At 31.4% G+C, this 24,588-nt stretch overlaps 7 protein-coding genes across 7 annotated transcripts; 3 read left to right on the top strand and 4 right to left on the bottom strand.

Moving 5' to 3' along the window:
* Positions 1-639: 639 nt before the first annotated feature.
* On the top strand, positions 640-3,843 carry LDB19 (Ldb19p; the record flags this gene model as incomplete). The annotated part of the gene is made up of 1 exon (XM_046078496.1): positions 640-3,843. The coding sequence occupies one exon, from the start codon at positions 640-642 to the stop codon at positions 3,841-3,843; it is 3,204 nt and encodes a 1,067-aa protein (XP_045936810.1).
* A 191-nt stretch (positions 3,844-4,034) lies between these two features.
* PMT2 (dolichyl-phosphate-mannose-protein mannosyltransferase PMT2) lies at positions 4,035-6,374 on the bottom strand (the record flags this gene model as incomplete). Its single annotated transcript, XM_046078495.1, has 1 exon — positions 4,035-6,374. The coding sequence occupies one exon, from the start codon at positions 6,372-6,374 to the stop codon at positions 4,035-4,037; it is 2,340 nt and encodes a 779-aa protein (XP_045936811.1).
* Positions 6,375-7,262: 888 nt separating this feature from the next.
* On the bottom strand, positions 7,263-8,768 carry FUN26 (nucleoside transmembrane transporter FUN26; the record flags this gene model as incomplete). The annotated part of the gene is made up of 1 exon (XM_046078494.1): positions 7,263-8,768. One exon carries the CDS (start codon positions 8,766-8,768, stop codon positions 7,263-7,265), a length of 1,506 nt encoding a protein of 501 aa, XP_045936812.1.
* Positions 8,769-9,500: 732 nt separating this feature from the next.
* Positions 9,501-12,353, bottom strand: CCR4 (CCR4-NOT core exoribonuclease subunit CCR4; the record flags this gene model as incomplete). The annotated part of the gene is made up of 1 exon (XM_046078493.1): positions 9,501-12,353. The coding sequence occupies one exon, from the start codon at positions 12,351-12,353 to the stop codon at positions 9,501-9,503; it is 2,853 nt and encodes a 950-aa protein (XP_045936813.1).
* A 1,233-nt stretch (positions 12,354-13,586) lies between these two features.
* ATS1 (Ats1p) lies at positions 13,587-15,032 on the bottom strand (the record flags this gene model as incomplete). Its single annotated transcript, XM_046078492.1, has 1 exon — positions 13,587-15,032. One exon carries the CDS (start codon positions 15,030-15,032, stop codon positions 13,587-13,589), a length of 1,446 nt encoding a protein of 481 aa, XP_045936814.1.
* A 521-nt stretch (positions 15,033-15,553) lies between these two features.
* On the top strand, positions 15,554-19,102 carry FUN30 (DNA-dependent ATPase FUN30; the record flags this gene model as incomplete). Its single annotated transcript, XM_046078491.1, has 1 exon — positions 15,554-19,102. One exon carries the CDS (start codon positions 15,554-15,556, stop codon positions 19,100-19,102), a length of 3,549 nt encoding a protein of 1,182 aa, XP_045936815.1.
* A 1,610-nt stretch (positions 19,103-20,712) lies between these two features.
* On the top strand, positions 20,713-24,303 carry GAL11 (Gal11p; the record flags this gene model as incomplete). Its single annotated transcript, XM_046078490.1, has 1 exon — positions 20,713-24,303. The coding sequence occupies one exon, from the start codon at positions 20,713-20,715 to the stop codon at positions 24,301-24,303; it is 3,591 nt and encodes a 1,196-aa protein (XP_045936816.1).
* Between the last annotated feature and the right edge of the window lie 285 nt (positions 24,304-24,588).

A 24,588-nucleotide genomic window follows, 5' to 3' on the forward strand; every position in this document is an offset into this window, starting at 1 on the left:
TCTTATTTTGTTTTGGTTTCATCTTGTTATTAAATAATAATAATTAATATTATAACTGTTAATGTGCGTACAAGAAATAGAATAAAATATCAGTGTACGCAGTTTTGTTATATACGCGAAGAAAAGATAAAATTTGGACAAAGCGATGTTTTTATTCAAGGAGAGAAATTTATCAAAATAATCACAGTAATAAATAATAATTAGTTGGTGTTATTGTTTTAAATCAATAGAAAATATCCTGTAATAAACTGCAGTAACTCTTTCTTAATAATAACAGCATTTGCTACAACGCTTTCCTTTTCTTTGAATCTCGTGCTTTTTAACTTCGCGCGTTTTTTCTTTTTTTTTTTCCTTTTATCTTCGGCATATTCCATCCTTTCCTTTTTTTTTTAATTACACAGCCTTTGTCCTTGTCTATTTCTTTCATCCATCTAAAATTAAAATACCCATAAATCAACTAATTCATCTTTTCTTCTTTCATTTCTCTTCTTCCCTCTTTTTCTTTTTTTTCCTTTTTCAATTCTAATGGTTTTCCCAGTAAAACGTCCACAAATCTTATTTGAATAAAAAGAATTATAATACAATAAAATAAAATAAAATAAAATAAAATAGAAAAAAAGTAAGAGTAAATTTATAATAATGGTTTTCTCAAGGCTAGGTTTTAAATCTAGTTCAAATAATAATAATAATAATAATAATAGCAATGTAAACAATAATATGGCGAATGGCGATTCAAAAAGTTTAAATAAACACAAAGAAGTTGGTAGCCATAATCATAAGTCAGATGTTTCAAGTCATAGAACAAAATCAACTAATTTGTTTGACTCAACAATTCATACTACAAAAACTGATGTTCACCCGGTAGATTTAATTATAGACATTGAGTCACCACCATGTACTATGTATGGTACTACTGCAGATTCATCAGGGGCTTTGTTCAGTGGTTTATTGACAGTTAGAATAAAAGATCCACTAATAGATGGTTTTATATCACCATCTCATCAACAAAATATACAAACAGAACACGATAAACTTAAAAGTGTGCGTAGTCATAATTCAGTTTTTACTACTGCCAAAAATAATAACAACAATAATAATACTAATAGTAATTTGTCACTTTCATCTACTTTAAGCAATAATAAAATGTTAAAATCTATAAAATCAAATAATCGTAAATCAATGACTGCCACCATCTCCAATATAAATATTACTCCAATGTTATCTTCTTCAAAAAGTAATGCAACAAATATTCACGCCACCAACAATGCTAGTCGGAAAAAGGACAAGAAGGAAATATACGATTGGGCAAAACATCGTTTCCAATCTTTAACTCTAACATCAGTTACTTTAACATTAGTTCAAAGAATAAACTATGACAAACCATTTTTACCAAATTCCTCATCTATCCAACATTGTATAAATTGTAAATCAAGAACTGTGGAATTAAAAAGATGGGATATTTTAACCAAAAATACTAATTTATGTATCGGTGACCATGTGTATCCTTTTACTCACTTCTTTTCAGGCTCGTTGCCTGCTACTGCCCAATTCGGTTCCGTTTCAAATACAGAAATAAGGTATGAATTGATTGCTACGTTAACCTATAAATATCCAACAGCATTTAATTCTGGTAATACTAATATCGCAAATGGCTCATCCATCAGTAATAAAAAAACCATCAAATTATCATTGCCAATACAAATTACACATAGTATAATTAGAGGCCCTGATAAGAATTCATTGCGTGTTTTTCCACCTACTGATGTAACTGCAACTGCAGTTTTACCTACTGCTGTATACCCAAAATTTACTTTCCCCTTGGAACTAAAGTTAGAAGGTGTCTCCGTTGATGGAAGAAGATGGAGAATGCGAAAGTTGTCCTGGAGAATTGAAGAAAATTGTCGTATTAGAGCACATGCTTGTAAGGACCATAAACTAAGATTAAAACAACTAGAAAAGGAGGTTAAAGAACAAAATAAAGAAAAATTGAAAAAGAATCAAAATAAAATCAAGCCTATCAAAAGAACTCAAAATTCAGCTACCCAAGTTAACGTGACTGTTATGGACGACACTGATGATGATATTAATGAATTGAGAAATATACCAAGTGAATCGGCAATTATTCAGCAGCAGCAGCAGCAGCAGCAGCAGCAGCAGCAACAACAACCACAACAACAACAACAACCACCACCACCACCACCACAACAACAACAACAACCCCTTATTAACAATACTACTATGACACCTAATACTCTTAATAATAGTAATACTGTAGATGCTGACACTATAACCCCAAATATCGGTGCAACTCTCAATAATCATAATACAACCATTTCCACTTCACAAAGAAGCGACTACAATAACGATATGCTGGAAACACAAGATCTAAGGAGAAATAATACCAGCACAAACGATGATGAGAATCACGTGGACAACACTCGTACAAATGATTTCTTACAAAGCGTTGTCCATCCAAACGATGATGTACTGCGTCAAGAAATCTTAAGGCAGCAACAACAAATTAGACAACAACAAATACAAACCGAACGTAAAAGGGAAACCAATCTATATACCGAAGAAATCAGGACTATTGCCAAAGGTGAAATAAAAAACGGTTGGAAGAGTGATTTTTCAGGTAGAGGGAAAATTGAGTTGGTAACTGACATTAATTGTATGGCATTAACATCCGGTATTTCTAACCAAATTAATCACGCATCGAGTTTAAAACCATTAAGAAGTAATAATGAACTTCATGGACCTAACAGTTTATTTGCTGCAAATGCTCCTATTTGTGGTGGTTCATCTATTAATATTGCTTGTGATATAGAAGACCCTTCTTTAGGTGTTTATGTTTCGCACGTATTGATAGTCGAAATAGTTGTTGCTGAAGAAGCGTTGCAATATTCTAACAGACAATCATTACACCCTTCTACTTCGACTTCTTCTGCTACGTCCAACGCTAATATCAGCGTTTCTAACAACTCACGAAGTAGACGTGCTTCCTCCACTTCAAGAAGTAACAGTAATAATAGTATAGGCATGACTCCAACCGCGAGTCGTAGCAGCATTAACAGTAATAGCAGCGCAACTAATACTAATGAGCGTCTACCTACCAATGGAAATTTGAATATAACTAGGGAGGCCGACCAAAGGTTAATTGAATTTTCTCCGATGTTTGCTTCCCATATATCTTCTGCAAGACAGACAACTCCAGTATATGATCATACTCATCAGGGCAAACATCTTGTTAGTGTCCCAACTGGTGCTGCTCGTGTATTACGTATGCAATTCAGATTAGTTTTCACCGAAAGAGGCGGCATCGGCATCCCTTGGGATGATGAAGTCCCTCCAACCTATCAAGATATTAAATACTTATCTCCGCCATCGTATGCAAGCAGCATTGACGATGATTCAATTTCTGCTCAAAATGTCACCGATAATAATATCGCCGCTAGTAATACTGATGTTAGCTCAAACAGTAAAATTGTTGACGAAGCAACAACTGGCAGCAGCGCCAGTTTTGTATATGACGATGATAATAATAATAATAATAATAATAATAATAATAATAATAATAATGATAATGATTATCCTTATCGTTACAATAATATGCATACCGTTCATGAAGACGATGATATTATTAGAGTAGAAAATAGCGATATGGTAAACATGCCACCTCCATTGGCTCATATTACTTCCTCAACAAGACTAAATAATATAGTAAGTATTGAAGGGAATGCCGTTGGGTCTGGAAATATGTTATCTCCACACACTACTGCTCTTGGCAATATACAGGGAATAACCAATCTTAATATTTTGAATACCGATAGAATAACACAATAATTTTTTTTTTTTGTGTGTGTGTGTAATATGTAATATCATCATAAGTGGCTCAAAAAGAGAAATCAAATAAATGCTTAAAAACAAAAAGAAAAAAGAAAAAAAAAGGTAAATAGATAGTATTAAATAAGTAAATAAATGAAATAAAAAAAAAAAATTCTTTACAAATTACTAATATTCTTAGTAGTACTAACTCACAAAGCTTCTTCTAAACCTTCTTCAATAGCTTCTTCAAAAATCTCATCAAAAACTTCTTCAATTACATGTGGATCATCAGCGATTTTCCATGATTTGAGCCAATTTAAATATTTGTAATCAGAAGAAGGACCTTCCATACCAAATGATATTGGAGAAAAATACATGAACCCGCCAATAACAATGGCTGCATAGCCAAAATATAAAACGTATTTTATAATTCTGCCACATTTCGAAGTATGCCAGTACATAGTAAGATATTCAAACCAATAAGCTAGGATTATCAATGCAAAATACAAAGCTGGTAAATAATGGTGAACATAGGTAACTCTACCCATAATCGCAAATGGAGTGTAATGTAACCCCCAACCTAATAGTGGATAAATACCGCCCATTAAAAAAAGATTTAATTCGTGGCTATTACGGAAATCGTTGTACTGTCTTTGCCATCTTAAAATATAAATAACAATCAAAACCATAAAGCATAATACACCAACAGTGGATGGCCAAGTGGAAGCTGGCGAACCTATCATAAAATATTTAACCATAGAATCATCCCATCCGCACATTCTAATACCAACATGTAATGTTGGCCACTCCCAGAAACTGGAAGCTAGTTGATCATCTTTGTCCGCTTCAGGAATCAAAGCATTGTTCGTAGCCATCATAGCCAAGTTCAATTGAATAAAACTTTTTAAAAAGCCTGGTTTAGGGTAAGAGAAAGTACCAACTTCTGGAGTTGGTAATTTTTCATTTTCATGGGTTTCAATATTCCACCAAGTTCTCTTATCTCTTTTAAATGGATCCTTTAAACAAGCAACTTCGCTTTGTCTGTAACCCCAGTGTGGCAAACTTTTGCCAGTTTGAGCTAAATAACAGCCCAAATCTTGATTTTTCAATCTGAAGGAAGTTGTTAGTAAATGTAAATATTGCTTGTCTTCGTCACCAGCTTGCTCAACAATTTCAATAATCCAATTGTCCTTTGGATCACCAACTTGTTTATCACCGTAGCCCGAAACTTCCCAAGCAGTTTTACTTTCTGGGGCAGCAATTTGATGAGTATGCATGTTACGGCCAGTGTTTTTGTGGACCAATCTGTAAGCATTTTCCTTTTTAACATATTCAATTTCTGTTTCAGTGTCGTTATTCCAAGGTTCTAACCCTCTCATTCTATCAAAGAACCATATGTTGTTCGAATCTTTGTGGCCATAACAGGTAATCTGTTGTTGATTTGAACCTTCTGGATAGGTTTGAATATGAGAATGTAACAAGGCACCACCCAAGGCTTGGTTTTTAACAGTGACCATAGAGGAGCCAACTGCAATATCTCTTGGACCAACACCAACATCAGATCCATGTAAGGTGGCCTGGAATAAAGAGGGCATATTGGCATCTCCAGTACCACTGTTGGATAATAAATCAAAATGAACTTTAAAGCAAAGCATGAAAACAATCATCGGAATGCAGATTAAACAAGCAATTCTAGCCAGCCAGTGCGATGCATAGGCTTTCTTAGACATTTTCTTATCACCAAATTTAGTCCATAGATCCAAGACAGTGTAAATTCCAACCAGTGTAATGACAAATAAACCAACCATTTTCACGCTGATAGCACAACCTAAAGAAATACCGGTCATAATGAGCCATTTCCACCATTTTCTACCAAAAGCATTCTTTCTTTGATTGTGAAACATAACAAAACAAAAAAATGAAGAAACAGTAAAAAATAGTAGCATGGAATCTAATAAAATAAATCTGCCCAAGGTAGCGTAGGAATTTTCGAAACAAACCAAGATAGTGAATAGCCATACAGTTGGTAAGGAAAACCCAATGGCTTTGGCAGTAAAATAGGCTACAGGAACACACATAGAGGAAAATGCAGCATTAAAAATTCTCATTTTAACAAAATCAAGATATTCTGGAAATTCCTCACCAGAGGGGAAATCCCAAGAACCATTGTACCCAGCTATATAACCGCTTAAGCCGACAAGCATTTTCCCCAATGGTGGATGAACATCATGATAAAATTCATGTCTTAGGTAATATGAACCAAATTTACCAAAATGGGCTTCATCCCAAACAACTCTATTTGAAGCGCCTATTTTATACATTCTCGTAAATAAGGCAAAGGCAGTGAACAATATTGGGGCTAGATAGGCTTCTAATTTATATAAGGGACTTATTTCCTTTGAAGTATCTTCATTTTCAATTTGTTTTTGTTCCTTTTCATTAACAATCTCATCTTTAATTGAGTCATTGGATGTATCCTTCTTAATCCTTTTTTGGACATTGGAAGGAGAGCTATCCTTTTTGAAGCCGGTATTAGTAGAACCACTCATTGCGATTTAAAGTTTTATGGTTCTTTTCTTTTTCTTTCTTTATAAAATTACCTTGATCATTTTTTTTCCAAGTTTTCTAAAAACTATGGTAAACTGATTTTTCCAAAAAAAGAAAAAGAAGAAAAAAAAAAAAAAAAAAAGTTATTACTGGCATACAAATTATATAATATATTAAAATGAAAAATTGTTTGAAGAAAAAAAAAAAAAAAAAAAAAAAGAAGACACTCTGTTAACAAGAGCTAAACATTCAATCAAAAGCAAAAGCAAAAGCAAAAAAAAAAAAAAAAAAAAAAAAAATAATAAATTAAAAAATGGATTAAAAAATGCGCGAAAAAAAGAAAAGAAATATACCAGATAGTCCGTGCAAAGTCCTCTATTTTCGGTATATTTAATAAGGTTTGGAAATAGCAATTCTATCTGATTTGATTTGATTTGATTAAATATACCGATATAATAAGCAGTAAAACTATTATGTATATAGATGAAACTGTAAATTTCTTATTCAAATTAATCCAGCTTAAATATCTAACAAGAACTACCTTTAACGCCTTCTTCTTGTGTAAATTGAATAAGTCATATAACTACAAAAATAAATATTACCCAAACTATATTCCCGGTATTTTTTTGTCAACTTTAAGAATGTTTGGAAAGGCATACAAGCAACTCTACAATTAAAAACATTACCTGTATTGCAAATTGTTCTCTATTCTTTGTTGCTTTAAAAATTAGTATCGATCAGAATAGTCACCTGGGTAAATTGAAAAAAAAAAAAAAAAAAAAAAAGTTATATTACAAAATACAAAGCTAAATAAACTACTCTTTGATTTAGATTTTTAGTTTAAAAACAATAAATAAATAAACAAATATGTTTATACATATATAGTGAAATTACTCTTTATATAGTTTACCAATGCAAAATACAAATAGATAACTAGCAAAGCTACCTACTGTTAACCCTACGGATAAAAATATATTGGTAAATCCGCCAGCAGCTTTACGTTCATCATCAGAGTTCAATTGATCACCAACTTTCATAAAGCATAGAGATATACTATTCCCATTAGTGACGCCAAATATAAATTGCAAAAATAAGTACCAAAAATCATTAAAACTACCACCATTATTTTCCTTGTTATTTAGATGGCCAAATATATTACATGAAAAAAAAAACGGAACAATTAATATCCTTAAAAGTGAATAAATAAGAATATGGATAGGTTGAAATTTCTCAACAAATAGTTTAAATTTATTGGATATATATCTACCATATAAATCTCCTATATTCCAAATTGTAAAAGCTAATGGAATAAATTGTGCATTGCCAATGGGCAATTTTGTTACTAGAGTATTAGCAGCAAATACGGGGAATACCATTAAAGTGATGGAAAAAGTTATAAAAATAGCCCATACTAGAAATTTTAATTTGCTGTATATAATCTTCAGTGGAATATTATTATTAGTAGTATTATTATTACCTCTATGACTATTATTGCTATTGGAGGCATTATTCAAGTTGTCTGTGGTGGTTTGATGTATTAATGAATTATTGGTATCATTATTATTGGTCAACTCATTGTTCTCGTTCAAAATTAATTCAGTTTCTTCTGTATCAAGTTTAGGTATAGACACACCAATTTTACTCTTTTGAAATAAAATCAACGCCGCTATAGAAATTATAGCTGTGTTAATGAAATAACCAAAGATACCAAACACATTTTGATCTCTAGGGTCGTTCGTTGCTTTAATAAAACTAATGAAAAATAACACCAAACTAGGCAAGACACCCGCAAGGGCTTGGCCTAACATGACCGCCTGTGAATAAATTTCACTACCATAAACATTGGCCCAAGCCATAGATCCATTTTGGGTCAAAGCAGTCCCAACACTACTGACTAAAACTAACGTCATTATCATAATGAAAGTAAAACAATAAAAAATTGAACTCTTTTTGTCACTATCATTCCCTTTGCCTGATATCAATAAAATGGATATTGACAGTATTGTGAAAACAACAATTTGCCATATTAATCCTTTTTTCACTCTACTACTATATCCATATTGTCTTCTGGATAAGTAAAAATTGGTTAAAACTGAGGAAACAGTGGAAAAACTCATCATCGTACTTGTATAAGTTTTTGCCCATATTGTATTATCATTAAAAATATCGTGTTGGAAAAATAATGAGGCACTTAAAAAACTATTCCACGGCCATAATAACGCAACACCTATTAATACAAAAGTTATATATTTTATATCGTATGGCTCCTTAAAAGCTATCTTGATGGTAGCTTTATTATTTTCAATATCATCTACAATTTTTGAAGTTGTATCTTCATCACTATGACTAATAATATAATTATTTTCTCCACCTTCTATTATATGACCTGGTTCCATACTTTTTTTTTTTTCTTTTTTTTTTTTTTTCCTCTTCTTTTGTATGTTTTTGTAAATGTAAAGAAAAATTGTTATGTCTATGTTTAATGAATTAAAAAAGAAAAAGAAAAAATAGATACCATTTTGTTTAAAATAAAAGAGATTGTAGATTATCTTTAAAAAAAAAATATGACAAAAAGATAGCAGTTAAAAAGGTAAGCGCAGTATTATCAAAACGGGAGATACAATAAAGAAAAAAAATGAATAAATTTCGATCTAAAGATTTCCCTCCTAGGCAAATGCGCCTGTTTATCAAATTTTGAATAAATGTCAGCTCTGCTATGTTTGTAACGGAGAGAGTTCTACGAAACTTTACCGAAAAAATTTTTTTTTTAATTTTAAATTACGTGTCAAACAATCGTTACACAAATACGAAGAATAAACTCAATGGTCAAAATTCAGAAGAATGATAAATAAATAAAAATATATGTTACATATGTTATTATATATACATTAATAAGTTGTTTGTACTGAGTTGATTTGAGATAAAAGCTAAAGAAAGGGCAAAGAAAAATATGATCTATATAACAATGAAAATTACAAAAGTCGTGAAAAAGTTTCAAAAAAAAAAAAAAAAAAAAAAATTTTTTTTTTAGGAAATAAAGTGTTTTTCAAACAATATCTTTTTGATAATAAGTTTCCAAATAACTTTAAAAGGCTTTAGATATTCATCAATAACAATGATAAATTTTATTAGACCTTCCTACTATTTGACCCAGAAAATGGACTTCCTCCAGCATGATCAGTACCTTTACCAGTAAACTCAAATCTACCAACCAAAGGAATATGGTCACTTGGAAATTTGGCATTGGGAAAAGCAATAAACTTTGAAACATAATCTTCATCAATTTCACCTAAAACACCACGAACCCTCAAGGATTTTGGAGAATACCAAATGTAATCAATAACATCTATAAAAGTAGGTGAAAAATTGGTAAATGGTAATTCACCAATACAATCATAACAAGACCTGAATTGGAAATCGTTCACGAAGTTATTTTTAGTCATATGACCGTAATCTCTACCTTTGACGTCTTCATGTTCATTACTGACGGAGCCCGTATTAAATAATTCATAGACTGCACTATTTCTTTGAGAATTGAAATCACCACAGATAATAATTGGTGTTTTTTTATAATCACCTGGTGTAGTAATATGGTTCTGTTCTCTAACTAATTTCTCCAAGTGATCAAGAAGAACCCCAACCTGGAAAGTCTTGACATCATTGAATTTAGGATCCCAATGTAGGTGAGTTGTAGCAACCCAGATGTTTTCACCGGATTTGATGTGATGTAACTTAGTATATAAAGAAACATTATCTTTATTCATAGCGCGGTTAATATAGTCAGCAGTCTTGGAAAATTTAGGACTATTCATCCAAACACTACTAAAATCTACTAATTCTTTAAAAATCAATTTGAACTCTGATTTTTTAAAAAAAATTGCACACCCATCAACTTTCTTGGAATCTTTGCTTTGCATAGTTCTAGCTCTTGTCTTGGAATGGAATATACAGGAGTAACCTTCCCTTTCCATTAGTGGACTCCAAAAATCATCAAATGTCTTGCTTTCTACCTCCTGTAAACAAATAATATCGGTTTTGTAGCTCATAATTTGCTCCTTTAGTTTTTCACGTCTATAGTCCCAATTTAGTGCCCACGATGGGGTGAAACGATACATTTTGGGCGTGGCATAATGTTGACATAAGGTGTTGTAAGATAGTAAAGTAAAGGAGGTTCGCTTCAAAGGTAACTGTTCAATAGCCTCATTGACGGAATTGTAAACATTTGATGTTGGTTCACCATCAGTGTTAATTTCAATAAATTTTCGATCTTGTTTTAATTCCACTTCTGGCGCATTGTCTCGTAAATAAAAAATTAGTCCCGTCAAGTTTTTTTCACTATATATCTTGATAATGTCGCTATCCAATGGGTTCCCCTCTAAACCTAGAAATTGTAAATTAAATAAATTTCCAAATTCGTATGGAAGATTCTTAATTCTGTTGTCAAATAAATACAAGTATTTTAAGTTAAATAACATCCCTAATTCAGGAGGCACACTCTCTAATCTATTATTGGACAAATCTAAAACGCGTAAATTAACTAAGGATTTGATACTTGGGGGTAATTCGGTCAAATTGTTACCATTTAAAAACAACCTAGTTAGAAACGAAAATTTAAATAATCTATCATTCAACTTGCTAAGCTTCAAATTGCATAAATCCAAACCGTGCCACAATTGGTCATCATAATTACTGGGCTTTTCAATTTCACTGTTTTCTTGTTCTTCGTCGTCATCGTCTATATTAAATTGGGCAATCCTTCTTTGTTGCATTAATAATAAATTGATGTTGTTGCTACTACCAGGCGTTGTCACCAATTCAACAGTCGGTGTTCCAGGAGTGGATGAAGGTGTAAATTGACCATTTCCCATGGAAATGTTGGTTGTATTGCCATTAGTGTTGTTATTCGTAGAAATAACACTGGCAGTAGTGGTGGTGCTGTTAGAGGTAGAATTGGAATTATTGTTAGAATTGGAGTTTACACTACTGGCACTGCTATCATTGTTTGTTTTAGGAGTTGTTGTTTTAGAAACTGACATTAATGCAATCAAAGCGGCTTTAGTCATGTAAACCAAAGTACCGAAAGGTTCCCCTGAACTAGATGCTACTCCTACTCCTCCTCCTACTCCTCCTCCTCCTCCTGATGCTACCCCTATTGTGTTGTTAGAACCATTAACAGTAGCTGGATTAGTGGTTGTAGTAGTATTTAAAGTAGTACCAAAAATTTTTTGTTGCTGTTGTTGGATGTTGGATTTGAAATTATTCTTCAAAGCATAAGTGTTCGGTTCTTGGCTCATAACCATTCTTGAAACGGCCGCTAATAATAACTGTAGTTCCCAATTAACATTCTTAGCCAATGCATTATTTTTTAAATGTGGATGATAATCTGGATCGTTAATATGTTGTTCGAAATTGTTTTTATACTGCTGGACAAGGGGTGTGTTACTTTGTTGGGTTCCAACGATATTGTTATTAACAGTATTTGAGTTAGAAGACATAGAATTTGTAGTTACAATATTAGGGTTCCCGTATTGGGGATTATGTGCGTATTGCAACTTATCAGACAAAGAAAAATTTTCAATTCCTCCGTTGGGGGCACCAATAATAGTACCTTTAGCATTTGCAGCACCGGCAGTATTTTCTAGAGTTTGAAAACGGCTCATGCCATCAAAATGAACATCATTGTTGCTCATATTGACAGAATTAGAGAACATGGGTTGTGTGTTGCTATTGTTGGTGATATTATTAACATTATTTATGCCGGCAACAGAAGTATTAGCATTAGAGTTGCCACTGAATGTATTTATGTGCCCAATATTTACAATGTTTTGTTGTTGTTGATTAGCAAATAATCCGTTATTGATGATGGCTCCTCCTGAATTTGTTGCGCTAGTATTGTTCTGTGGTGGTATGGCACCAGGTGGTGGGTGTAGTATGCCTGGTGGTGGTAGATGTTGTTGTGGTTGTTGATTTAATGAGTTCATGACCTTTTAAAGTTGAGTAATAATTTTAATTTTGATACTATTTAAATGTTTAATGAGAATGAAATACTATTATTCTCTTGTTTTATAGGCTTTAAATACTAATTTTTTGTTAATTTTCTTGAAGAATTCTTTGGACAAGAAATAAAGTGTATAATTTTTTTTTTTTTATTTTTTTTTTTTTTTGAATGTGACCTTAATCTAGGGGAAAGAAAGAAGGAATACTTTAACGGGAAATTGTATATTTAAATTTAAAATGAAATATTTCTAGTATACATGTAATAATAATGATAGAGAAAAGCAAAAGATATTTACAATAATACCTAAAATAACATATATGAATTTTGTAAATCTCGACGTTGTTCTGAAGTTCGTACCGCTCATTCCACATTCTGCGAGGGTTTACAGATCAAAAAAAAATTTTTTTTTTTTTTTATTTAATAATTTTTTATCCCCTTTTCGTACAAAACGATCTATGGAAGTTTTAATTTATTTATTTATAGTTATTATAACTGATAAGTGTTAATTTCACTTTTTTGCTAGGCCAAGTGCTAAGTATTTTTGTAATGCGTTTTTATACAGTTAAAATTGAGATTATTATCACCAAAAAAATTATATATTTGTTTGATTGCCACTCATGTAATTTTATCTACGGCAATTATCTCTTACTTATTAAAAGAGCCCTGTATAAATTAATAAGAAATATCCATCTTGTTTTATTAAAATTTAACTTTTCTTGAATTTTTTTTCTTTTTTTTTTTTCCTTTCTCTCTTTCTTTACCCTGTCTCTTTTCTCTTTCCTTCCACTTCGTTAAATATTAAACTTAATTTTCAATGACACATTATAAGAAGAAAAAAAAAGAAAAAAAAAAAAAAACCAGGAGTTTTATAAATCAGATTAATGGTAGTAATTGCTGTTTGATTCAATATAATTTTTGATAGTGATTTCTACCAGTAGTCTGTGTGAAAAAGAAAGAAAGCAATTTAATTACGACTTTGTTCACTTTTAAATTGTGATACTACCACTCCAAGAATAAATACCATTAGAAGCTATACATATTACTCTTTTTGAAAAACATATATTTAATACACATATATGCATATACGTTTATATGTTGTATTTATTATTATTTTTAACATATGATTAAAGAGAAAGAAAGTTTCTTTACATTTCTAGATTAGTTTTTTTTTTTTTTTTTTTTTTTTTTTTTTTATATATATATTACGTATATTCATTTAGTTATATTGACTAAATATACATATCCAAGTAGTGGCACAACCGCCACTAACAAATTCTATAGATTCTTTTTTACTCATTGATAATTTTGGTGTCTCATATACTAAATTCAAATCATCCATTATATCATTATTCTTATCTTTTTTCTGTATTGGACCACAATTTCCGTGCTCACCCCAACCAAAGCAATAGACTTTTTCAACATTCTTATTGATAATAGTGGCACAACTAGTATTGGTACTATCTTGAGGAGAGGGTGGTGATGATGGTAGCGCGGCTGACAAATCTCTAACTACTATTATGCCGTGTTCACTACCAACCTCAAACTTAGTAATAACATTATTTTGATTTAAAAATAATCTTCCATTTAGACTTAATTGTCCATGATTTCCGTTACCGATGGAAAGCAGTTGATGATAGCTACTAGCAGCGTTGTTTTTTTTGCAGACTATCAAATGTAGACTAGACCACATACTTCTATTATAAACAATCACATCTTTACTACTGTTAATATTTTCTTTAAGGGTATTTTTCATTTTTTCACCGTAATTTTGAAGCATAGTCCCTTGTAAAATTAAATTGTTGACATTTGCCATATTCTCACTTTTTATTAAACAAATAAAATCTTTTCCCATGCTAACTAAGTGATCCAATTTGTAAGTCAGATCATTAGCGTCGATATCAATTTTATCATTACCTCTATTGATCGAAAGAGTTTCCAATACTGTAGGTTTATATAAATTCTTGGCACCAGTATTATCAACTAATAATTGGTTTTTTCTGTTGGCACCCCAACCATACCATACATCGTTAATTCCATCGTACACCAAGACGTTATTTAACGACCCATATAATTTGATTATTGTTTGAATGGAATTTTTATAATTTTCCGGATGGACGTTAATTTCCATAACATCTAGCCAATCCCTATTCAATTTTTTCGATTTTTTAATTTCCATTCCATAACCTAATTCGCCTTTTAAACCGACACCACAACTTTTTATACATATTTTTTTAGTAGTATTATTAACAATATCAATAGTACTGGATTCGCAACTATTATTAAGCAAAGTAGCTATAACAGTAAATTCCCATCCACAAGTAATGTCCAAAACATCATCTCTTATAAAAGTCCAAGTTTTTAATACAGTTGATGAGGGACTGCAAATACCACATTGACCTTCATTATTATCGCCACAAGCAAAAAGTAATCCAGTATCAAATAGGATGAAAGAATGATTACCGCCACATACCACTTTCCTAGGTTTGGCATTTTTATGTTCTAATGTTAATTTAAAATCTATTTTATTTAGTATGAAGCATTTTGTACATGTTTTATTATGAGTAATTGAGTTGCAAAGTTGATTGCCAAAACATGAAGTGAAAGTTGTTGTTGGGTGATTTAAATCATTATCATGATTTAGGCCTAAGTTGATATTTTCCATTGGACCCAAACCCTTTAATAGAATACATTTGCTAATTAGATAACTGATGCTGGTGTTTTTTTTTTTTTTTTTTTAATTATGAGGGTTTTACTATTTTTATGATGTATTTTATTTTTTTTCTAATGTAGTTTATATACTCATTGATAAGTAAAGAAAATATCGTAATATTTAATATTAAAAGCCTTATTTAGGATTTAAAGCACGCAGGTATTTTTGAGAAGCCGTTAAAAAAACGAAGGAAAAAAAATTTAGTATTACGTTTTTATTCAATTTGCTGAAATCTTTTCTTTTCTTTTCTTTTTTTTTTTTTTTTTTTTCTTTTTTTTTTTTTTTTCTTATATAGTGCCTAATATTATTTTAATATTTTTCCTCTTTTTAGCAATTTTGTATTATCTTTTTTCCATGACATAATAACTAACACATATGTTATTTGAATAATCAAATACAAGGAAAAGAGAAAAATAAGAAATAAAAATAAATAAATAAAAGTGTTTGAATAACAAAAGAGCTTCGGGAAACTCATGAGTAAATACACACATCTCAATTATGATAATGATAGTGATGATGATGATGATTTGCTTTCTTCACCATTAATCTCAAGAACTTCACCGCCAAAAAAGTCATTATCAGATAAATTTGCATATTTACCTTCATCCATTAAATCCTACAGTAAGATTAATACATCATCACCGATAAAAGAAAAGGGTAATGACCCTTCCAAAACCACCATTAGTAATAACAACAAGACCAGTAGTTCAGATCAAGAATTACTTCAATTACGTAATGAATTTCCAGATATAATAGTAACACTGATTAAAGCTGTTTATGCTAATGCAGGATATAGCATAGATTTGGCTAGATCGAGATTAAAAGCTTTGGGGAGAACGAGGACAACAAGGTTAAGTACTTTAGGAAATTCAGATGATAAATATGGTGTTAACGAAAAAAACTTTGTTAAGCATCGCTTGAATAGACCACCATATCAAATCATGCATCATGATAGCGATGATAAGAAAAACTCTTCGGTGTTATCCTCAAAAAAAAGCTCTAAAGTTGAATTAAATAAGAATAATAAATTAAGTATTTACGAAAGGTACGCCTTGGATAGGAATAATGTTTCTTCAACTTCTTCCTTGTCGAGAAGAAGAGTTGATTTAAGTAAAATCTATCAAAAAGAGAAAAAAAAAATGGGTATACCTGATTTTGAGGATATTTCTGATGACAGTGATGATAATATTTTGAAATTGATACCAGCAAATCAGAGAAAGAAGAAAAAGAAAAGATTAATTAGGAAAGATGAATTGGATAAGAAAAAAAAAATTAGAATCGTAAATTACGATGATGATGATGATGAAAGAGAAGAAGAAGAAGAAGCTAAATTTACCGATGATGAAGAGGAAATTAGGGCTAAAAGAAGAAAAAGAAGGTTTAAAGAAGAAGATAATTTTGAAATGGATGATGATATAAATGATGAAGAGTATGGTGACAATAGCAGCAATATTAAAGAAGAACGTACCGCTGATAATATTTTATCGTTTTTAAACACAGCAGATGAAAGAGAGCTTGCTGAAATTGCGAATATTCATATCAATCAAGCTCGTAAGATTGTTGAACAAAGGCCTTTTAATGATTTGGAAAAGTTCAAAAAAATGGATTTTCCAGTATCGTGTAATACTACCACTACACGTGGTAAAAAATCAAGAAATACAACAAAACATGATGGTGAAAAGTTTTTAGACAGAGCTAGCCAAACAATCCAAGGTTACGATGCAATAGAATCTTTAATTAGTACATGTAATGTCTATGGTACCACCATTTCAAAGGAAATAAAAAAATGGGGCGTTGATATTAATGTGAATAAAAATTCTGCCAAGATCACAATGGATTCTTCCAAAACTGCAGAAGTTACTGATAACAATGATGATGTTATTGGCTTAGATTTCACAGTTGTTAATAAACAAGTTACGACATCTACGAACAGTGATGGATCTGAATCCAAACATTTTGAATTGAAAGACAATGATGAAAAACAAAAAATTGTAGCAGACGTGATTGATTTAGAAGAAAGTGAAGAAGGAGAAGAGGGAGAAGAAGGAGAAGAAAATGAAAGTGAAAAAACGGAAAAAGATCTTGGAGATGAGTACGATGAAGACGAAGATGATGACGATTATAACGAGGAAGGAGAAGAAGAAGAATATGATGAGGATGACGATGATTATTTTGCCAATAAGCAGCATATTAAGAACAATAAAAGAAGAAACAAAATGCGTGATTTCACAGTTAGAAAGAAACATACCTCAATCGAATTCTACAATCAGAACCCTAAATTATTAAATAGATCTGTTCAATTGAAAGATTACCAAATCTCGGGTATCAATTGGCTCTATTTGCTATATCAAAACAACATGTCGTGTATTTTGGCTGATGAAATGGGGTTAGGAAAAACTTGTCAAGTTATTTCCTTTTTAGCATACTTAAGTCAAAATTCGTATAACGGCCCTCATTTAATTGTTGTTCCATCTTCTACTTTAGAGAATTGGTTGCGTGAGTTCGAAAAATTTTGCCCCAAATTGAGGGTTAGACCATATTACGGCAGTTTGGTGGAACGGGAAGAATTAAGAGAAGTTTTGGCCGATACTAATCAATACGATGTTCTAGTAACAACATATAATTTGGCAAGCGGCAATAAATACGATCAAAAATTTTTAACCAGTAGAAATTTTGACGTCGTTGTTTACGATGAAGGTCATATGCTAAAAAATAGTATGAGTGAAAGATTTATGAAATTAATGAAGTTGAAGGCTCATTTTCGATTACTATTAACGGGTACTCCGCTCCAAAATAATTTAAGGGAGTTAATGTCTTTGTTGGAATTTATTATGCCACAATTATTTGTTTCTAAAAAGGATGTTTTGTCCACTGTTTTTAAGCATAAAACTACCACTAAAGATGCCGGTTATAATCCATTACTGGCACAAAAGGCGATTGACAAAGCAAAAATTATGATGAAGCCCTTTATTTTAAGAAGAAGAAAAGAACAGGTTTTAAAGCATTTACCGCCCAAAAACATGCATTTGGTTTACTGTGAAATGACACATTCGCAACAATTGGTTTATTCTAAAATAGTTGGGGCTATTTCAGAGACAAATAACAATATTACCAACAGCAGTAATAATAATAAAAAGATAAATAATGTTATTAACAAAAAGGATAATAATAATTATATCATGGAATTAAGAAAAGCTGCTATTCACCCATTATTATTCAGACATTTATATAGCGATAAAATTATAGATGTAATGAGTGATTTAATTCTAGACGAACCACAATACCGAGTAGATGGTAATAAACAATATATTGAAGAAGATATGAGTGTAATGGACGATTGGGAATTGAATCAATTATGTGAAAATTTTCCTAAAACATTAGGTTGTCATAGGTTGAAAAACAGAGAATGGATGGATAGTGGAAAGATTGAAGAGTTAACTAGACTACTAAAAAATATAATTGAAGAGAAACACGAAAAAGTTTTAATTTTTTCTTTATTTACTGAAGTATTGTCAATTTTAGAGGCTGTGTTAACTACTTTAAATTATAAATTTTTGAGATTAGATGGAAGCACGCAAGTTAATGATAGACAATTACTAATTGATAAATTTTACGAAGATAATAGTATTCCTATATTTTTGTTGTCTACCAAAGCAGGTGGGTTTGGGATCAATTTGGTGGTTGCCAATAATGTAATTATATTTGATCAAAGTTTTAACCCTCATGATGATAAACAAGCTGCCGATAGAGCACATCGTGTTGGCCAAACTAAAGTTGTTAATGTTTATACTTTAATTTCGAGAAACACTATTGAAGAGAAAATTTATCAATTGGCAGAGAATAAGCTAGCCCTAGATTCCAGCATGTCAGGTAACAATACTAGTGTTGCATTAACAACCAAAATTATTGATGGGGTCAATAAGAATACTAATGAGAAGGATGAAATAGAAAATAAAATTGATAATATTTTGGAAAATATAATAAGCAAAGGTGAAATTAATGACGGTAACAACAATGGATAACGATATTTGTAATATTGAGCGCATTAGCATTTTATTCCGCATCATTTATATGCGAATTAGTAAACCTGCTTAATGTGTGAATAATCTGGAACATGTGTTTTAAGTGGTAAAAAATTCTTCTTTCTTTCTTTTCTTTTTTTTTCTTTTTTTTTCTTTTTTTTGGTGTTTTGTCTGATTTCTACTCATTAATTTCACTTGTCTTTTAATGGGCTTAAATTGCTTTCACTATTGTGAACTTGTCACTTGTATAGATAAAGAAAAATGTGTAAAAATATCATAGTTTAGTTTTAAATATTTACTTGCATTTATTAATAAGGCACTGTTTTTATTTTATATGTCGTTTTTTTTTTGTTTTTTTTTTTGAAAAAAAAGCATTTAGAATAAGTTCAGCCGCGTATTTTTTTTTTTTTTTTTTTTTTTAACTAGTAATATTCCCTTTTTCCCTCTCCTTCTTTTCTGTATATTTAATTGGTCGTTATTACGGTAACGTAGTATAACAGCAAGCATTAGACGTTAGACGTTATTTTTTTTTTTTTTTTTTTTTTTTTTTTTGTTTTTATTACATAATTATTGAGCGAATTCAAAGTCACTTTACACGAAAGATTTTGTTACATCCAAGAACGAGGGAAGATGAGGAGTTTCTACATTATAACTGTTTATTTTTAAATTTTAAAAATTAACTTTTTGATTGGTTTGAACTTATTTTCTATAAAACCAATAATAGGTATTCAAAAATAAACAACCCTAAAAACTTGTAAACTTGTACTAACAAAATTATATAGAAGTGATTAATTTCTCTTTGTACATTGGAAAAAAAGGTTGATGAATTTCAAGAAATATGCTTTAGCTTGGAGCTGGAAATCTTCCTGTTGAAGGCGTCTTAGTTATCTCCTTAATATTTTTCAGACTAAATAAATGATTGAAAAAAAAAAAAAGAAAGAAAAAAGCATACCATTTTGATTTTTTGCTTTTTTTTTTTTTTTTTTTTTTTTTAATTTTTAATTTTTAATTTTGAAAAAGAAACGTAAAACACTGGGGTAAAAAAAAAGCTTAGAAATCCCCTGAGAAACAATAAAAAGATAAAAAAGATAAAGTAAGGGCAAATTTTTTTTGTCTTATTTTTTTTTCATTTTTGAGAAGAAACCTCCATAAACACACGTTTTTTTTTTTTTACTTGTTTGTTATCTTCTCCTTTATTAACTACAGTTGTTTCCTTTAACCTTTTAAAATCATTAACATACCTTTCTTTTTTTTTTTTTTCACTTCAAGTTATAAAGGTTAATTTATAGCCTAACTATAGAACTTTTTTTTTTTTTTTTTTTTTTTAAACTCCCCCCCACCTCCCCAAGTTCAGCACCATATTCTTAAATCTCATTACTAAAAGGTAGGTACTTTGTCTCAACAGGAACAGAAATAAAAACAAGACACTTAACGGTACACCATTTCTTGTTTAAAAGTGGAAAGCGCCAAAGAACAACCACTGAAAAAGGGAAAAAAAAAAAAGAAAATAAACTATACTGAATACAGTTAAATCAAAAAAAAAAAAAAAAAAAAAAAGGAAAGGAAAAGAGGCTTAAAAAGCTATAAAGTTAACAGGTAACTTTAAAACCATGAATAGCGACGATTGGAGATCAACTATCTCTAACCAAGAACGTGCCAGGTACGTAAATGAGTTGGCTCAACTTTTAGCTCAGTTTAGTAAGAATAACGGTAATCAAAATTTTGATTTGGAAAAATTGAAAAGAACAGCCGAACAATTTGAAAGTAGTTTATATGCCAGTAGTTCTTCTAAAGAGAATTACCTAGATAGTATGCAAAAGAGAATTGTTGCCACTGATAATGCAAGGAAAAGATCTATGGCGACTGCAGCCGCCAAGGCTAATGCTGCCAACAATAAAAAAGGTAAAAATAACAACAATAACAATCGGATCAACAACAGCACCAATGGGATTAATACCAACAACAGTGCTCACCTTCATGTTAACAACAGTAGTATTGATATGAATAACACGTCAAATGGTATTAACCCTTATTCTATGAATATGAACCAACAGATGTTCTTGAATCAGCAAGCACAGGCTAGACAACAAGTTGCCCAGCAGTACAGAAATAGCAACAATAGTTCTGATGTTGGTGCTAGCAATACCACCAGTAATACTAACAATAATGCTTCTGTTAGTAACAACGGTGATAGAGTTCAATTGACACCACAACAACAATTGATTAATGAAATTAAAGTTGCCCCTATTCCCAGAGAATTATTAAGTCGAATTCCCAACCTACCAGCCAATGTTAATACTTGGCAGCAGATTACCGAGTTAGCTCAAAGAAAAAGATTGAGCAATAATGATATTCAAATTGCTAAAAAAGTTTATCATGTTCACCAACAGCTATTAGTTAAGTCAAAATTGCAGGAATCCAATATTAACAAAGCTGCGGCTGCTGCACAGGCTGCTAGTGCCAACGGGAATAGAGTGGGCAACATAAATATTAATAATAACTTAAATGCTAACAACAACATTAATTTACAATCTAGGACTGCTGCTACTGTTCAACAACAACAGTTACAACAACAACAACAGCAGCAGCAGCAGCAGCAGCAGCAACAACAACAACAACAACAACAACAACGTCAGCAAAGACAACAACAACAACAACAACAAAATGTAGATGTTTTAAATAGAATAACACAAATATTTACACCAGCGGAACAAAGGGCGTTATATGAAAATGGTAAGAGGCTAATTGAAGAATTGCAAAGGGTGCAAAAGTTGCCTGCAGTTTTAACTGCCCAACAAAAGGCATTTTATATTAAAAAATATATTAACCAAGTTGCAATTAAGAAATTACAGAGCATGAGAGCATCACAGATGCAAAACACTACCAATAATGCTGCCAATAACACTACAACTACTGCTTCTAATAGTGCTATTGGTGCTACTGTGAACAATAATCTGAAAAATGATATTAATACCAAGATTAACAACCGTAATTTAATGAATGCTCAAGGGAACAGTATTAATAAAGTTGCCGAACAGCAACCAATTCCTGCTACCATTACCGCAATGAACAACATAAACAACAACGCGAATAATAATATTGGTACTAAAAGAATGCCAGTAATGAGCCAATTTTCTAATGGCAGCACCACTAACAATAATAACAACACCGCTACTGTTCCACAACCGTCTAATGTTAGGGCGTACAATAGTAACAACGTTGCTGCTTCCTCCACGGGACCAAACCAACAGGTTAGGGGCTCTACTGCTAATAACAACAATAGTAGTGCTAATATGTCTTCGACTTTATCATCTGTTGGTAATAACTCACAAAAACAACCGCAACCCACACAACAACAATCAAGACCTCCAATATCGTTACCAAGACCAACTGAACAAGATTTACAAGTTTTAAAAAGAGTATCTACTGAAGTTAGTAGGGCACCATTACGTCTATCTAACCTAAGCTCAAGATTATCTGATGAACAAAAGAAAGCTATTAAAACTAAGTTAGTATCTAGTCAGCAATTATTTAACACAGTTGATAATTTTATTCCTACCTTTTATATGATTACGAAAAGTGAAGAAAACTTACGTCAATTGTTACAAATCAGGCTTTTAACTAAAGAAATTATAGAACATGCTTCAAAAGACATTTATATTGTACAGCCTGAAGTTGTTGATAAGGTTATTTTCCGTTACCAAAAATATTATGAATTCATTAGGGAACAATTATTAAGAAGATATCAGCAGGTTATGGGCTCTAGGCAACAACAACAACAACAACAACAACAACAAGGAATTGCACAACAAACTGGTGCTACGAGTGTGCCTGTTGGTCTTACTACCAATAACAACGTTGCTAACGGGTCTAATGGATCGGTTGCTGATCCTAATTCCAGTATTACTACCCCTGAAGCTGTAAACAGAGCTTCACCTGCTGCGCAAGGTAGAAGACAACAAGCGACAGGAACAAAAAGAAGGAATACCAGTGTTAGCAGCGTTAGTAATGGTACGGGTACCGGCAGTAATAACAGTGCTGCCCCAAGGAAGCCTTCACAAGGAAGAACAATCCCCATATCTCCATCTGTTGCGGCAGCGACACCCAATTATAGTAACAATACTAATAGAGTGGCTACCCCTGCGATACCTGGTGCTTCTCCAGCCATGAAGCAGTTGAATAATATCATGTCTCCATCTGCCGGATTGGATAATCATCGCTCTCCATCAGTGAACACAACCATGACATCTGCGGCCTTTGCTAGTACTAACTCTACGGCGGCTAACAATCCATTTAAAGAAGATGAAACAAAATTGAAATTGTTGATGCTTAAGAAGAAAGATGTTTTAGGCAGATATAAGAAGAGACAAGAGGTTTATTGTAACGCTAACATAGATATATTTTTAGATACACTAGCCGACTGTTTGGGTGTTGATGAGCCACAAGCTTCTATTATTCCAATTGCCCCACATATTGTTGATTTTATTAACGGGACTGGCAGAAAGAAATTAACCAAGGCTGTTTTGAAAAGTAGAGATCAAGAACCAATTACCGCTGTTATTAAGGACCGCAAGAAATTAATTATAGAGAGCAAAAATAAGTTAGATTTAATAACTAGTCCTGGCTGTAAAACTCCTTTTGAATTGAAACAAAATGAAATTGGTGCTTTATTTCAAAACTTGGACTCAATATCAAGTGTTTATAATACTTTAAGTAACGTTAAAGCTGGTACCAACATTACCGCTAATAATTCACAAGGTGGTGTTAGCGTTAAAAATGAAGGTGGTACCACTGGTATATTTAGTGCATCAACGGGTGTGAAGAGAAAATTTAGTGAAATAAAGAGTGGTGCTTTTGGGACGAATAATGTTAATGGTTCCTTGAGCGCCAGCCAAGAAATAAGTCCATCTAGTACGGAATCTTCATCGGTTATGATTGATTCTAAAAGGATTAAATTTGATTCACCAGAAGATGCGTTCAGCAGTGGTGGAAGTGGAAATGGAAATAACCACGGCAGTAGTGGAGGTGAAACCTCTACGTTTGATCCATATGCAAGTCCTGATACGATTTCTAAGGGTGAACATTCATCATTGAATGTTTGGGACTTTAATTATTGGAGAAATTTTCAAAAACAACAACAAGTAGAACAGCAAAAACAGCAAGGAGAACAACAACAACAACAACAGCTAACTTCCCTATAACATGATTTAATTCACTTTTTAACTGATATTTTTCGTTGCTATTTAAGATATAATTGTTGATAATGTACTTTTGGGAGATTATATTTTTTATTTTTTTGCTTTATTTTTTTTTTTTTTTTTTTTTTTTTTTATTTGTTTACCTGGTATTTTTTTTTCATACTCGATTATGTTTGTTTCCGCCATTTTTATATAATAAATGTTCTTTAAAAAAAAAAAATATATATATATATTATATTATATATATGTATATATTTATGTATATCTGTAAAATTTCATTATTATTAT

Source organism: Saccharomycodes ludwigii, chromosome I (genome assembly GCF_020623625.1).
Source record: "Saccharomycodes ludwigii strain NBRC 1722 chromosome I, whole genome shotgun sequence".
Lineage (NCBI taxonomy): Eukaryota > Fungi > Ascomycota > Saccharomycetes > Saccharomycodales > Saccharomycodaceae > Saccharomycodes > Saccharomycodes ludwigii.